Source organism: Panthera uncia, chromosome D1 (assembly GCF_023721935.1).
Source record: "Panthera uncia isolate 11264 chromosome D1, Puncia_PCG_1.0, whole genome shotgun sequence".
NCBI lineage: Eukaryota > Metazoa > Chordata > Mammalia > Carnivora > Felidae > Panthera > Panthera uncia.
In genome coordinates, this window is record NC_064808.1 from 58,797,143 (window position 1) to 58,814,657 (window position 17,515).

Consider the following 17,515-nt stretch of genomic DNA (forward strand, 5'->3'; position numbering starts at 1 on the left):
ACCCCCCATCAACCCTCAGTTTGTTCTCAGTTTTTAAGAGTCTCTTATGCTTTGGCTCTCTCCCACTCTAACCTCTTTTTTTTTTTTTCCTTCCCCTCCCCCATAGGTTTCTTGTAAGTTTCTCAGGATCCACATAAGAGTGAAAACATATGGTATCTGTCTTTCTCTGTATGACTTATTTCACTTAGCATCACACTCTCCAGTTCCATCCACGTTGCTACAAAGGGTCATATTTCATTCTTTCTCACTGTCAAGTAGTATTCCACTGTGTACATAAACCACATCTTCTTTATCCATACATCAGTTGATGGACAGTTAGGCTCTTTCCATAATTTGGCTATTGTTGAAAGTGCTGCTATAAACACTGGGGTACAAGTGCCCCTATGCATCAGAACTCCTGTATCCCTTGGGTCAATTCCTAGCAGTGCTATTGCTGGGTCATAGGGTAGGTCTATTTTTTAATTTTTTGAGGAACCTCCACACTGTTTTCCAGAGTGACTGCACCAGTTTGCATTCCCACCAACAGTGCAAGAGGGTTTCCATTTCTCCACATCCTCTCCAGCATCTATAGTCTCCTGATTTATTCATTTTAGCCACTCTGACTGGCATGAGATGATATCTCAGTGTGGTTTTGACTTGTATTTCCCTGATGAGGAGTGACGTTGAGCATCTTTTCATGTGCCTGCTGGCCATCTGGATGTCTTCTTTAGAGAAGTGTCTATTCATGTTTTCTGCCCATTTCTTCACTGGATTATTTATTTTTGGGGTGTGGAGAAAGCCATTTATGAAAAGCCCACAGCTAATAATCATCCTCAGTGGGCGAAAAACTGAGACCTTTCCCCCTGAGATCACGAACACGACAGGTATATCCACTCTCACCGCTGTTGTTTAACATAGTGTTGGAAGTGCTAGCATCAGCCATCAGACAACAAAAGGAAATCAAAGGCATCAAAATTGGCAAAGATGAAGTCAAGCTTTCACTTTTTGCAGATGACATGATATTATACATGGAAAACCCAACAGACTCCACCAAAAGTCTGCTAGAACTGATACATAAATTCATCAAAGTTGCAGGATACAAAATCAATGTACAGAAATCAGTTACATTCTTATACACTAATAATGAAGCAACAGAAAGACAAATAAAGAAACTGATCCCATTCAAAATTGCACCAAGAAGCATAAAATACCTAGGGATAAATACAACCAAAGATATAAAAGATCTGTATGTTGAAAACTATAGCAAGCTTATGAAGGAAATTGAAGAAGATAGAAAGAAATGGAAAAACATTCCATGCTCATGGATTGGAAGAATAAATATTGTCAAAATGTCAATACTACCCAAAGCAATATACACATTCAATGCAATCCCATTCAAAATTGCACCAGCATTCTTCTCGAAGCTAGAACAAGCAATCCTAAAATTTGTATGGAACCACAAAAGACCCCAAATAGCCAAAGTAATTTTGAAGAAGAAGACCAAAGCAGCAGGCATCACAATCCCAGACTTTAGTCTCTACTACAAAGCTGTAATCATCAAGACAGCGTGGTATTGGTACAAAAACAGACACATCAACCAAGGGAATAGAATAGAGACTCCAGAATAGGACCCGCAAATGTATGGGCAACTAATCTTCGACAAAGCAGGAAAGAATATCCAATGGAAAAAAGACAATCTCTTTAACACATGGTGCTGGGAGAACTGGACAGCAACATGCAGAAGAATGAAACTAGACCACTTTCTTACACCATTCACAAAAATAAACTCAAAACGGATAAAGGACCTGAATGTGAGACAGGAAACCATCAAAACCCTAGAGGACAAAGCTGGAAAAAACCTCTCTGACATCAGCTGCAGCAATTTCTCACTTGACACATCTCCAAAGGCAAGGGAATTAAAAGCAAAAATGAACTATTGGGACCTCATGAGGATAAAAGCTTCTGCACTGCAAAGGAAACAATCAACAAAGGCAACCAATGGAATGGGAAAAGATATCTGCAAATGACATATCAGACAAAGGGATAGTATCCGAAATCTATAAAGAACTCACCAAACTCCACACCCGAAAAACAAATAATCCAGTGAAGTCTTTTTATCTAATGGTGCTGGGAAAATTGGATGTCTGTATGCAAAGAAATGAAGTTGGATCTTTACCTTAGATCATATGTAAAAAATTAACAAAAAAAATGATCAAAGACCTAAACATAAGACCTAAATCTATAAACTCTGAGAAGAAAATGTAAGAGGAAAAGCTTCCTGACACTGGATTTGGCAATGATTTTTTTATATAGACACCAAAAAGCACAGGCAACAAAAGTAAAAATAGATACATTGGACTACATCAAAGTATAAAACTTCTTGGCATCAAAGGACACAATCAACGGAGTGAAAGGTAATCTACAGAATGGGGGAAATATCTGTAAATCATGTATTTGGTAAGGGGTTAATATCGAGAATATACAAAGAACTTCTACAACCCAATAACAACAACAAACCAACCAGATTAAAAACAAAATGGACAGAGGCCTACAAAGACATTTCTCCAAAGATATTCAAATAGCCACCAAGACATGAAAAGATGCTGAACATCACTAATCATTATGGAAGGGAAGTGCAAATAAAAACACAGTGAGATACCACCTCATAGACATTAGGATGGCTACTATCAAAAAACCCAGAAAATAACAAATATTGGCAAGGATATGGAGAAACCGTAACCCTTGTGTACTGTTGTAAAATGGTGCAGCCACTATGAAAAACAGTATGGCAGTTTCTCAAAAGATAGAAAATATAATCACCAGAGGACCCAGCAATTCTATGTCTGGGTGTACCCCAAAATAATTGAAAGCTGAGTCTTTGAAGAGTATTTGTACACCCATGTACAGAGCCCCATTATCCAAAATAGCCAAATGGTGGAAGCAATCAAGGTGTCTATTTAGGGGCAAATAAACAAAATGTGGCATATACAGGCAATGAAGTATTATTCAGCCATAAAAAGGATGGTAATTCTGACATATGCTATAAGATGGATGAAATTTGAAGACATTATTCTAAGTGAAAAAAGCCACTTACAAAAAGACAAATACTATATGATTCCATTTATATGAGTTACCTAGAGAATTCAAACTCATACAGACAGTAGAAAGAAGATTGTCAGGGAGTAGGGGAAAGGGGAAACGGGAAATTTTTAGTGGGTGGAGAGTTTCAGTTTTGCAAGATGAAAAGAGTTCTGGAGATTGGCTGTATAACAGTGTGGAAGAAAGTACTCTACATTACTGAACTGTACACTTAAAAATAGCTGAGATGGTAAATTTTATGTTATGTGTATTTCACAATTTTTTTTAAAAAGGAGAAAAAAAACATTCAGAGGAATAAAGATACATAGCACATAGGATTCTATGAATAAAAATAACATCTGACCTCTCATCAGAAACAATGAATGGCAGAAGACTATAGAATGACCTACTTTAAAATGCCAAAAGAAAATAACACTATCATTCCAGAATGTTATATCCAGCAAAAATATCTCAGAAATGAAGGCTAAATACAGATCTTTCCAGACAAATGAAAACTGGGAGAACATGTCAAAAGGGGACTTATATGGTAAGAAATGGCAAAGGAAGCACTTTTGGCTGAAGAGTGAAAACCAGGTGAAAACCTCACTAGACAATGTTTAATACTTGCCTTCAACACTCACAAATTTTAAGGAACTTAGGGGGAAAATTATGCAGATAACTCCTATTTCTGCTGCGCTTCCTTCATTCCTGAAGATTTAGTTTCCTTTTGGTACTATTTTGCTTCAGCCTGAAGAACTTCCTTATCACTTCTTTAAATCTGATCTCTTGGAAATGCTCTTATTTTTCTTTCCTCTGAGAATCTCTTGATTTTGTTTTCATTCCTAAAGAATAATTTTGCAGGATATAAACGTGGGGGTTCATAGTTTTTTCCTTTCCCTTAATTTCAAATGCATTTTCCTTCATCACATGAAATATCGTTTTTTAATTTTTTTTTTCAACATTTTTTATTTATTTTTGGGACAGAGAGAGACAGAGCATGAACGGGGGAGGGGCAGAGAGAGAGGGAGACACAGAATCGGAAACAGGCTCCAGGCTCCGGGCCATCAGCCCAGAGCCCGACGCGGGGCTCGAACTCATGGACCGCGAGATCGTGACCTGGCTGAAGTCGGACGCTTAACCGACTGCGCCACCCAGGCGCCCCTCGTTTTTTAATTTTAAATTTGTGTCTGATAATTCCAACATCTGGGTTATGTTGGAGTTGGCATCAGTGCTTTCCCTTGAGAACCAGTTACCCATTGCCGGTTCTCTGTATGCTGAGAAATTTTGGATTATATACTTAATGTTGTGATATTATGCTGTGTGGACTCTGGGTTCTGTTATAATCCTCTGGAGAACGTGGAGGTTTTTGTTTTGCAGGCAACCTACGTGGTTAGATTCAGGCTGCCAAGTTCTGTGTCTCCTTCTGTGTGTCAGAGTGCAAATCTCAGTGTAGTTCTCAAAACCTCTGCTGTGCTGGTGTGGTCTGTCCAACATCCATGCAGCTCACAGTGAGCCTGAGACTTGTGCAGTTTCACACCCAGAATTAGGAAATCTCTTCTCCAACTGTCTTCACTCTGGGTACTCTACTCCTTTCCAGCCCCCAAAGGGCTCCTTTTCTGGTTCCTCTACCAAGAAATATGGGGTTTCCATTAGAGTTTCAGCTGTGCACTCCGCTGTGCTGCTGGGCGAGCAGGCCCGCCTTCAGGGAAATTCCATGAGATACAGAAATTCATCTCTGTGTAGCTGCAGCTCCAAATTTTTCTCCCCTTTATAATTTGCCTCATTTTATTTTTCTAGACTCAAAACAATGACAGGGTAATTGTATTTTGTCCACAGTGTTCAGTTGTGACCAGTGGGAGGGAGTGTTTCTGCCACCACACAGGAACTGGAACCTCTCAGTTATTTTCCAGAGTTTCTAGCTCTCTCCTGAATCTCACCATCTCTTCACTCAGGATCCAGTCTCTCCTCCCCTACCCCCACATATTATAGCAATTAACACACATATTTTAATGTCTTTGTATGCTGCTAGCTCCTTGGAAGAGTCAAATCTCTCAGTTTCTGCCTGCTTTTTGATTGCTCTTCAGTGCTTGAACAGTTGCTTTTTTATATTGTGTTTGGAGTTTATAATTGTTACAGTATGTTTAATTTTTTTTTTAATGTTTATTTATTTTTGAGACAGAGAAAGACAGAGAGTGAATGGGGGAGGGTCAGAGAGAGGGAGACACAGAATCCAAAGCAGGCTCCAGGCTCTGAGCCGTCAGCACAGAGCCCGATGCAGGGCTCAAACTCACAGAGTGTGAGATCATGACCTGAGCCAAAGTCGGATGCTTAACCAACTGAGCCACCCAGGTGCCCCACAGTATGTTTAGTATCATGCAAACTACTCCAACACTTCCAGAAACTATATGGTGTTTCTGGACTGAAGAAAGCTTCCTTCCCACCCTCCATCACTTGGGAATTCTGCAAATTGTTTGAACTTATTTTTTCCCAAAGTCTCCAAGATCCTGCTCATCACTCTCTTACTCCCACACCCACACAAGTGAAAGCAGCAACACAGAGAAAAGCCCGCAGTAAAGCTGCCTCCCCAGCTGCTGCCAGACAAGTCTGGTCTCCCCTATTATGTTGACTCTCTATAAGAAATTTGTTTTGATGTTTTTTATGCACCTACTATATGACTTTGGTCTTGTCTTCACAAAGTGCAGAAATATATTAATATAAATATCCATAATATGAAGCAGAGAGTTCCAAATGCTGTGTGAGAGAGAATAAAAAAATGCTGTGGGAATGCAGGGAAGAAATAAATTTCATCTAGGAAAATTAACAGAGGTTTTACAGAGGAGGAGGAGGTGCAGAGAGTGGGCCACAACTGCTAATTCAAGCAGAGACATTTCTATATCTGTTGCTTTAGCAGCACCATCGGAGTGGGGGTGGTGGCAGTTGTCAATATTAGATAAAGTCTTCTACTTGAAATGTGATCTACAGACATGCTGCACTGGCATCATCAGGTGTTCAGCAGAAAGGCAGGATCTCAGGACCCCCTCCAGGCCCACTGAATCAGCATTTCAACCAGATCCCCAGGTATTTCATATGCACTTTGAGAGGCATTAAGAGAAAGTACACTGTCTTTCGACAGAACTATGATTTGAAGACCTCCCCCTCTCTAACCTCAGGCAATCACACGTGCAGGAGAGGGGGATGCAGCACAAGGAGAAGAAACGTTAATATGTACTGAGGATGCACTACTTAGGGTGTATGTGTTCTGTCATTTTATGCTCATCAGTAAACCTCAGAATTAATTACTTCCATCCCGCAGATAAGGAAATGGAAGCTCAGGAGGTTAAAGAATTAGATCACAAGGAAAGTAGCAGAACTGAATTTGGACCCATATCTGATGGACTCCAAAGCCTGTGATCTGCTTCTGGTCACACCCCACTGCCTGTCTCGGGTGTGTGATTCAGGAGAATCAGTGCTATTTACAGCACTGCCGCTAACTAGTTCAGTGATCTTGGCTAATTCGTCCTTTTTTTTTTTTTTAAAGAACTCAGCTCCTTATGTCTAAGTTGATCGTGTTTGAACTACTAAAAGGTCACAAATGAATGAATCCTGAAACAAATGAAATGGGCATTTGAGACAACCTTAAGACCGAGTTCGGGGAGCCTCTGTTGTGTGATGGTAAATGACTCAGAGACCCAGAAGCAGAATCGTGCAGTGTAGAATCTAGGACCAGAAACAAGCAGACCTGGTTTCTAGCCCTACCTCTGTCACTTCTTAGTTGTGAACCTCATTTTCTTCATCTATGAGGCGGGGAGAAGGGAGCTAGACTGGCTACCTCTCAGTGCCTTTGATTGGGTCACGTGAGATTATACATGAAAATGTTCCATGGCGTGATACATAGTTCTCTAATTGCCTTAATTTTTGTTAACACGAATTAGGTATTTCTAAATTAATTAAGAAATGTGATTTGTAGCCTGCTGGCCATGGTAGTAACTGGGAACAAGCTCTGGCAAAGTCCATCATTTCTGTGCTTTTGCTTACCCTAGCAATGGGAATAAAAGGTAATAAAAATATCTACAGGCTCCGCACCTGTGAGAGAGATTGGTGCCAGAAATACAAAGACCGTTATTCTCGAGCAGGAAGTCCTTGCTCTAGAACTTCCTGTGATGATGAGATGCTTCCTTATCTGTGCTGTTCAGTACAGCAGCCAATTAGCCACATGTGGCTACTGAGCACTTGAAATGTGGCTAGTGCAACTGAGAACTTACTTTTAAATTTTATTTCATTTGAATCCATTCACATTTAAATCACCACATATGGATAGTGACTACCATGCAGAACAGTGCAGCTCTAGAGCAAAAGTGAGATATGGATCTGTTCAGTAGTGTAAGATTTTATAGCTATATTCTTTTTTTTTAATATAATTTATTGTCAAGTTGGGTAACATACAGTGTGTACAGTGTGCTCTTGGTTTTGGGGGTAGATTCCTGTGATTTGCTGCTTATGTACAAAACCCAGTGCTCATCCCAACAAGTGCCCTCCTCAATGCCCGTCACCCATTTTCCCCTCTCCCCCCACCCAACAACTCTCAGTTTGTTCTCTGTATTTAAGAGTCTCTTACAGTTTGCCTCCCTCCCTCTCTGTTTACAACTATTTTTTCCCCTTCCCTTCCCCCATGGTCTTCTATTAAGTTTCTCAAGATCCACATATGAGTAAACACATATGATATCTATCTTTCTCTGACTGACTCCTTTCACTTAGGAAAATACCCTCCAGTTACATCCATGTTGCTGCAAATGTCAGGATTTCATTCTTTCTTATTGCCAAGTAGTACTTCATTGTATATATAAACCACATCTTCTTTATCCATTCATCAGTTGATGGACATTTAGGCTCTTTCCATAATTTGGCTATTGTTGAAAGCATTGGTTTATAGATATATTCTTAATGCCAGCAAATAAATTGATTTTTTTCCTAATTCTGAAACTCTAGCCCCTAGTGCCTTTTTTCCTCCAAATTAAACAAAACATTTTTATAGCATCGTTTCTGATCATGGGTTCCAGAGGAACCCAATTATCACTGTATAGCAGTAAAATGTGAAGGTTACCTAAGCAAAAGAAGGATGCTCTGTTAATAAATACGTCTGTTCACCTGAGAAGAGAAAACATTTCACTCCCCTGTCTTTAAAATTAAAAACTGTAGGACGGAAAGCGACTAGGTCCTGTGAGTGGGTGCTTGCCCCACCGCTGCTTACAGCAGTCTCCTACCTTGCATTTTCCGCTCTCCGGCTTATGCACTGGTGCAAGTAGAGATACTCCTGAGGCGCACTGGTGGACAAGGTGGGCTGCATGTGGTTGGACACAGGGGGTTCAAAGGTGAACAAGGTTGGCTGGCTGGAGTGCGATGGGGCTGAGGACTTGCGTTCTCGAAGAAGGTGCTGACTGGAGCTGCTGAGCTCAGCTGGAGAAGAGCGGGGGCCGTGACTGGCAGAGGACATGTTTCTCAGGGAGTCTGTGAAACAAGAGAAGGAGCTCTGTGACTGAAAAGGGGAAGAAAAGTGGCCTTATCCCAAAGTGGGATGTCAGAGGAAGAAGAGATATTAAGAGCAGAGGCAATGATCCAGCAGCAGCCTTCTCTCCCCCTCACACACCTGCTCCTTCTCTGTCTGCCTGAGTGAAAGACTGTGGCCTCCTGGTGGAAACGGAGATGCCCTGTCCCTCGGCACTGCTCCTGGAGTCGTCTGGAGTCCGCTCCCTGTCACAACCCTGATGGTGATGGCCCTGCTCCCAGGAGGTGTGGCTGCCCATGGCTCAGGACTGTGACTCTGGCCCTTCTCCAGAGGGAGGGCAGCAAGTGCTACTGCCCTCCTCCTCTTTGGAGGCTCCTGCTGTCATCACCTCTGTCAAAGCTAAGGCTGGCTTTGTTAAATGAGCTTTGCTTCCTGAAGACTCATTGATTCAGACCCTGGACTGTACCTTATTGTGTAAATGATAAAAGCAGAAATGTACTTGCAGCAGACCGTCCCATGGAAGACTGGTCCCAGCTCCTCCTGCCTGCCCTTCCAAGTCCTCTGAGGACAACGATGTTCCCCGTTCCCCAACTCTTGTGCCCACCACTCTGTGTCAATTGGTCTTTTTTCTCTTAATTCTCATCTTAAACTCCCCTCTGTTGTGCTAGAAAAGCAGCAAGGTATTAAAGATAGATCATAGCTGAGAGTACTACCCTCCCAGCCAAGGGCATTACTCATTTGGCTGGTTCTCCAAGCCTAGTCCAAGTTCCTGAGCGTAACACATAAGGCCTTTCACAGTCTGACCTACTTCCTGCTTCTCTCCTCCTGTACCCGAGGCATTCGGAAGCTTCATCAGTCCCCAGACACACCAGTCCCTTTTACAACTCTTTCTCATGGCTTATGCTGTTCCTTCCGCCTGGATTTCACTTCTACTCCACTGGCACTCATATGCAGACTTGAAGACCCTACATGGATATCATATTCTCTCTGAAACCTTCCTGGACTCAGTCCTTTTTCTGGCTGCCAATGGCACTTGGCCTGTGCTTCATTATGTCCACTGTCACTCTGCCTCCCTGCCTGGCCTTGTTTCTATGAACAGTGCCTGATGCTGTTATGTCTACAGTCCCAGGATTCACCTAATAAAGGCCAGGCGCATAGACATTTCTTAGTCTGTGGAAGGAGAAAAAGGTCATGGAGCACACAATAATTCCACGGTGAAACTTCTTCTTCAAAAGAAATAAAGTTTTAAAGATGTAATTGCTGGTGATGTGATAGCTAGTGGGGGATGACATTTCAGGGGTGGTGATGGGGGCTTGCTAGGGCTAGTCAAATCTTTTCAGAGGGGACATACTTCTGTTTCTACTCCCCATCATCTGACCTATTTTAGTACACTTCTCATGGCCCTAGGCAGGATCACCAGCTTGTTAGTGCTCTATCGCATTAATTAGTCCCCAGTCTTTACTGATGCGAGGCAGAACAACTTCTGCCTGTGTACAACAGAAAAGCCATGGGCCTCTGGGGAAAAACTGTTCCATCGACAGCTGTATTGACCTCCAAAATGAATTCCCATTACAGGTCTTGTAGTGAACTGGATGTTTGTTAACAGAATCAATGGCTTCATTACTCCATTAGATTTGCAAGATGAACTCTCTAATGGCAGAGGGGAGAGGGTTTATGCTAGGGGATGGAGTAGCCATGGAGCCGGGGATGGGCAAAGCTGCGGCCTGAGAAGACATAGGGAAGGTGCCAAGAGGAAGCCTCTGGTGCGTTTCTACCTTCCCCTGTGGTCTTTTTGGACTCCTCTACCTCTGCCACCCTTTCAGTGGATGCATTTTTCAGGGTTTCACCCCAGAGCCTCCTCTATCATCACTGACTCAGGACACTCTCCCGGGGTGTTCTCTTCCAGCCAGGTGATGACAACTCTCAAAAAATCCATCTTTAACTCTGTTCTCTTTCCTGGGCTCTCATCTAAGATGCCTGTTGGGCATCTCCATTCAGATGTCCCACAAGCAGGTCAAGCTCAGTGATCTCCTCCTCCTCCTGTGTCCTGCTTCTCCGTGAAGTACATCAACATCACCATCCAATCAGCTGAGCCGGAAATGTAGGTGTTACTACAACCCCTCTCTGTTTGTCAACAACCGCACCATGTCACTATGTCCCTGCCCTGCTTAAAATTCTTCAGTGGATCCCTGTTATCCTCAGGACAACGTACAAAGCTCCCTCTTTTTAAAACCATTTTTCTGTTTATTTCTTTAACCTTATTTCTGACCAATCCTTCCTTGTGTTTCAAACAGAATTTTAGGAAAATAGTAACTTTTCTGTCCTATCACTCCATATATCTGGCTGTAAGCTTAGTGAGGGCAGAGACACTGTCTCTTTTCTAACACTTTTATCCCTTGCATCAAGCCCAGTATGTGACACAAGTCCATAAACATGTGTTGGTTAGACAAACGAAGCATGTAGCATCAGGCCACACTCCCTCAATAACGTTCACTGATTCCTCACTGCCTTCAGAATAAAGTTCAGGTTCCCAAGTCTGACAAGAAAGGCCATTCTGTCACAATCTACTTCTCCTGCCTGGCACCCATATATCCCACATGCCCCCTACGTTGCATGCTTGGACTGTGGATCTGTATAAAAAGAGGAGTGACCTGTCCTCGTGGCTGGAGCCCTCTGCTCAGGCTGTGGATCAAATCTGAGAAATCTGTAGAGCTGGAGAAACCACTTCACCTGAGTCTCAGTTTGCAATAAGATGGTCATAAGAATGCAACAAGACATAAGATGGTCGTAAGAATGAACTGCACAAAGGGTCGGGACAACTCTGCATGCTGTAAATTCTCAAAAGGTATTCTAGTCACTTCTGTATTCCTGCTGCCTAAAGCAGTTCCAGATCACAGTGGGTACTGAATATATACTTGTTGAATGAATAAAATAATTTTTACTAGCACAAAACCAAATATGCTTGTTTCTTGTGGTCAAAATAGGAGAGGCTTTCAAGGTCTGCTAATAAGATGAAGTAGGGGTTATGATGAGTTGGGCCCACTTGGAACTCCATTCTATAAATATAAAGCCATGTCTATGAAATCAGTCAGCTCCATAATGATCTGCTACTCCAGAAAAGCTCTTTTGAAGCTGTTTTGGGATTAAACCTTGCCAAAATCTCATTTCTGCTTGCTATAGTGTCCCCCCCAAAACTCACTTTTACATGGAACCTCAGATTGTGACCTTGTTTGAAAATAGCATCTTTGCAGATCTAATTAGTTAAAATGAGGTCATAGTGATGGGTGTACTTAAAAGAACAGCAGACAAAGACACATAGGGAGAACACCATTGTGATGACAGAGGTAGAGACTGGATAAACAAAATGCGATATAGCTATACAATGGAATATTATTCAGCCATATGAAATACTAATACATGCCCCAACAGGATGAATCTCCAAAACACTGTGCGAAGTGAAAGAAGCCAGTGTAAAAGACTATAAATTATATGGCTTTATTTATGTGAAATGTCCAGAATCAGCACATCCATAAAGATAGCAAGCAGACTAGTGGTTTCCCAGGGGTGGGGGTGGGATGGGGGAGTGGGCATGGGGAGTGAATGCTAATGAGTATGGGGTTTCTTTTTGGGGTAATGAAAATGTTCCAGAATTAGATGGTGGTGACGGTTGCACAACCCTGTGAACATGCTAAAAAAACAATGACTTGTACACTTTAAATGGGTGATGTATGGCATGTGCATTTAAACACACACACACACACACACGTATAAACACTTTGCAAAGTATGAAGTGTTAATTATGTGCAAGAGATTAATGGTCTAATTAAACACATCTGACCTTTAGCTTATTTCCTCTCTAAAGAGAATACTGAACACTCCTTACTAAAATAGATTGAGTAAGAGACATTCTCCCTTTCCTATCTTCAGTTCCCTGCCTGTCCTCCAACCTTATTGTTCAGGGGGGTTCACCCCCCAATCATGGCAAGACAGTAGGAATTTCAACAAAACAAAATATCAAGAAGTCATGTTTGGGGTCAAAAGACCCAAAGTGTAAAAGGTGAATAAAAAAACCCACAGAGGGGCGCCTGAGTGGCTCAGTCGGTTGGGCGGCTGACTTCGGCTCAGGTCACGATCTCACAGTCCGTGAGTTCAAGCCCCGCGTCGGGCTCTGTGCTGACGGCTCAGAGCCTGGAGCCTGCTTCGGATTCTGTGTCTCCCTCTCTCTCTGACCCTCCCCCCGTTCATGCTCTCTGTCTCAAAAATAAATAAATGTTAAAAAAAAATTAAAAAAAACCCCACAGGTGTGAAAACAAATCCATGCAGTTGCATAAAACGTGCATAGGATTTGTTTTTATTGCCTGGCTACATCTTGAAGGGAAGAAAAGAATGCTAAAGGCGTGTGGCTGGGCTGTTTTTGGTATGTGGCTATAACGCTGGTGTAATGATGTGTCTTGGGTCATTAGGAAGGTCAGTTATATAGCAAGAAGAAAATAGACGTTTCCAGACTCCAGGCCTGGGCTTCTATCTCCATGTCTAGACTAAAGATAATGCCAGAAAATGCTTGAGTCAATTTGTTTTCTTTTAAAAAGGGTTTTATTTTTTCTTCTTCTTCCTGGCTTCTTTTTAGGGCCCTAAAAATCGCTCCCCTTCCTTTCCACAATCACCCCTGGGAAGCCTGCCCAGTGCACAAACACTCCGCCCACCTTCTTGCAAAACTCTAGAACAGGAAAGCTCTGAAGGATTTTAGTAGAGTGGCCCAGCCCAACCCAGCCCTGCCCAGCCCAGCCATCAACTGGCTAGTGATAACAGGAGCAGGAAAGGGGCAGTTGGCGGGAGTTTCTGGAAAAGATGACTGGCCAAATAATGACTGGTTCCCTTATCTCAATGCCCTTTTCATCTTTATCCTTCTCTCTCCCCAAATCCCTGCCCCAAGACTCAGTGGGTATCAGAACCCATGAAGTGGTAGACCAAAGCACATGCTGGGACCCAGGCTGGATTCAAAGCCTGGATCTGCTAAGTCCTTGCTCTGTGGCCTTGGACAGTTACCCAAACCTCTTTGTTCCTCACCTGTTCAACAGGTAAAATACATAGTTTTCCAGGGCTGCCATGTAGTTTGAGATCATACATATGAAGCATTTAGCAAAGTGCCTGCTCTGATTCCGTAATACGTGTGGAAATGCTGCCACCTTGAAATGGGCCAAGAGGTATGGAGGAGCTTTCCAAGCAACAGAGAACGCGTGGAAGGTAACTGTTGTCTGTTTTAGTTCCAACTATAACTTGTATGTTATATGTGGAAGGAGACCAAAAAGGACAATACTGACTATAATAATCACTGCTGCCATTTACTAAGCACCTACTATGTGTGTCTAGTCTACTCTGCGAGGTAGAAATTATTATTTCCGTTTTTTCCCCTTCTTTTTGGATGAAGAAACTGAAGCTCAGAGAAGTTAATAATGAGCTCTGGGGTCACACAGCTAGAAAGCATCAGAACCTATCTGAAACAGATCTCACTTTCTTCAAAGCCAATTCTTTTCGTTCATGTAGAGAAAAGAGCTCCCACGAGATCCCTGAGTGAGGAACGGTATTAGCTTTATGAAAGGCAGAGTCAACTAACAGAATGACAGCCTAGGCCAAGCTCTGCTCTAACCGGCTGAGTGATCTTGGGCATGCCATTTCACCTTCCTGGGACTCATTTTCTCTATTCAAAAAAGGAAGAACTTGGATTAGGTCAGGGATATACATAAAAGCCATCTTTGGGAAACGTAAGAGAGCTGTTCCATGTAAGACCTAATGAGACATATTTACACAGAGATAGAATAAGATCAACTGGTTTCGCTTTTAATAATCTCTGGTTCTTTTTATTTTATTTATTTTTGTTTTTTTAAATGTTTATTTATTTTGAGAGAAAGAGAGAGCATGCATTGGAGGGAGGGGCAGAGAGAGGGAGAGAGAATCCCAAGCAGGCTCCACATAGTCAGCACAAAGCCCAACATGGGGCTCAATCCCATGACTGTGAGATCATGACCTGAGCCCAAATCAAGAATTGGATGCTTAACCGAATGATACACCCAGGCACCCCAATAATTTCTTGTTCTTAATTCCAGGACACAGGTAGAAGAATTAAGGTCAACTGAAAAATCAGGGGCAAAGCAAACTCAGAGACCCAAATGAGAACACAAATTCTTCCAAAAATCTTTTTTTTTTTTTTTTTTTTTGCATCATCAAAATTACAAACTGAAAGCCACCCTTGTTCTCACTGGCTTTTTCTATCATCTATCTAGGGTCCAAAAGGAACAATGTGTTACAGAAAAGGCCCTGATGTGGGTTCAGAAACATGGATCATAAACCATTTTACAACAGGGACCTAAGCAAAACTTTTAATCTCTCTGCACCTCATTTTTCATGTTGTCAAATGCCAAAGAGAAGGCAGTCAATGAACACATTTTGAAAAGAGAATAGTATAGGATTCTACAGGGTGAGTGGCCCCCTGGAGAAAGCTAACCAAAGACCAGGGACCAGAGGGTGGAGAATTCTAAAAACAAAAGCATGCTGACAGGTGCTGAGGGCAAGACTGGATCAACAGTTCATTTTAACTCACAATCACAAGAAATTATTTAAGGTGAATAATCCTCAGAATCATCCGGCACACATCATAATTAGAGGAATTGTTCATAAATTTAAGGCCAAACACAAAATAGCTTCACTCTATATGATAACTCACATAATATGGCAACTAGAAAGGGCCCTGGAGTCTAACTGCTCATTTATCACCACTGTCCTTCCCACTCACCCACATCTCTCATTTCCGATTGGAGAAACTGTGGCCCAGAAAGGTGAGGCTCCTTGTCCAAAGCCACATGGTAGGGCAGACCTGAAGCCTGGAATAAGAATTCAGATCTCCTCCTTCAGGGGTCCTTCTACCACACGGAAAGAACAATGTATCAGTGTGAATGAAGATGTACTCCCCATAACGTGCAGGGGAGGGGAGAGGCAATCAAGTCAGGGGATCTCATCACCCGGACACTGACTGGCAGGACTGTTATTTTGTCATGAGTTTATTATGTTACTCACATTTGCATGGTAAGTAAACATTCGCTGCACCAAACTACTAAAGACTAGTATAAATAATTCCCCAAGCTCAAAAATACATCTTCTAGTGGTTTATAAAAACTACAAAACAGAGAAAGAAAAAAGGGGAGGCACAGACAGGCAGTAACACAAGACCCTGTGAGACTACCCTGTAGGACTAGGCTGCCTGATGCGTCCCCTTCTCTGGGGAAGGATCTGAGAAAGAACACTTCCCCCACTCCTCCGCCTGCCCCAAAGGGCTCTGAGAGCCAAGTCAGAACATCCTGACCTTGACATATAGGATCTCTCAGTACGCTTTAGCAGAAATTGATTTTGTGAAGGGTGCAGGGGAGGGAAAGAGAGTGACTGTAGCCGAGAGGCATGCCACATATCCTTACATAACCATCTCTGCCCTTGGGATCCTCACTTTAGAGAGGGGAAACTACAGGCCAGAGCAAATTCCAGGCTCTCCTTAAGGTCTCCAGTTAGAATTAATCATGCCTTCCTCTAAACCTTTTATAGTACCTCATTCTGCTGCTTATTCTACTTGTGTTGGAGTTCACAAGTTTGTCACACAAAAGTCGGTACTGAGCTGGTAGAAGCCGGGATCTGGCCCATCTCTGTTTCTCTGACAGTGTTTAGCACTATGCTCTGTGCCTAGTAAATGTCTGATTGAGAACAAGGTGTTCAATAAACACACCACGGCGGTGGGTTATTCTTCCTTGGGTCAGAAAAAATGAATGAATAGCTCCAGGATCCAAATGTAAACTATTCTTGTAGGGTGGGAAGAATTATCACTTTGCGAGGTTTTCTGGCTTGTGTGTATATCTGTTTTAGGGCAGCCAATCTATATTTAGCCATGCACTGTCCTGTTCATTTTAGAGGAGATCAGGTTACAAGTTTTGTTTTCCCCTAACCTGCCACACCTAGGTATGCACCTACATATGCCGGACCTCATTTGTGACAGACCTTACTCCTTCTCCTTGGAGTGGGGCTGGGTTGGCTGGGCATCCCGCTAGGAGAGTTCATTCATACTGGGAATGAAGCACTCCTGCCATTTACTTAGGGTCATGAGCACTGACTGTGGGTACTACAGCAGGAGCTGCAGGCCCATCAGAAAGAACAGATCTTGTCCCTGCCCTACAGGTTTATACTGCATTTAGAAAGACCCTATTTCTCTTCAAGGCAGCACTTCTGCCCTCCCCCCAAGGAACTTTGGGAACCTAATGGTATTCCCATAGGAATCAGTCTATCTAGTGGGCACCACAAGCTCACATGGCAATATGCATTTGACCCTTGTGACCTTCCCACAAAAATATCATTGTAAGTTAAGCTAACCAACTTCCTAAGAGGTGAGCTTCCCCTGCCTTCTTTTACACTGACTTTCACTTAAGAGACAACTGGCAACCAGTGTGAAACACAAGTGTCAGATCCTAAAATGGAAGGTGCTTATCAAGAATCATCAGCAGTGGCAAAAATCACCAGAACAATACCCTACACTGCTCTGCTCTGGGTGGGGAGGCTGAGGGACTCAGGGGACCGAGCATTACCTGAAGTACAACCGTGGATTTGGGAGAGGTAGTGTGGTATGGAAAATGAACATGGATTTTGAAATCTGAATCTTAGCTTACTAGCTGTGGGACCTAAGGATGGCGTGTGAATCTAAGAATCCTAGTTTGGGGGCACCTGGGTGGGTTAGTCGGTTAAGTATCCGACTTTGGCTCAGGTTATGATCTCACAGTCTGTGAGTTCGAGCCCTGCATTGGGCTCTGCGCTGACAGTTCAGAGCCTGGAGACTGCTTCAGATTCTGTGTCTCCCTTCTCTCTCTCTGCCCCTTCCCTGCTCACTCGCTTGCTCTCTCTCAAAGATAAATAAAGATTAAAAAA

General features: G+C 42.7%; 1 protein-coding gene across 2 annotated transcripts in view; it reads right to left on the minus strand.

Annotated features, from left to right (window-relative positions):
* Positions 1–17,515, minus strand: part of GAB2 (GRB2 associated binding protein 2) — a 186,953-nt gene that overhangs the window by 19,023 nt on the left and 150,415 nt on the right. For both annotated transcript variants that reach the window (XM_049619769.1, XM_049619776.1), the window contains one exon: positions 8,319–8,562. In XM_049619769.1, the coding sequence (XP_049475726.1) occupies positions 8,319–8,562 (244 nt within the window). The remainder of the gene's footprint in view (positions 1–8,318; positions 8,563–17,515) is intronic.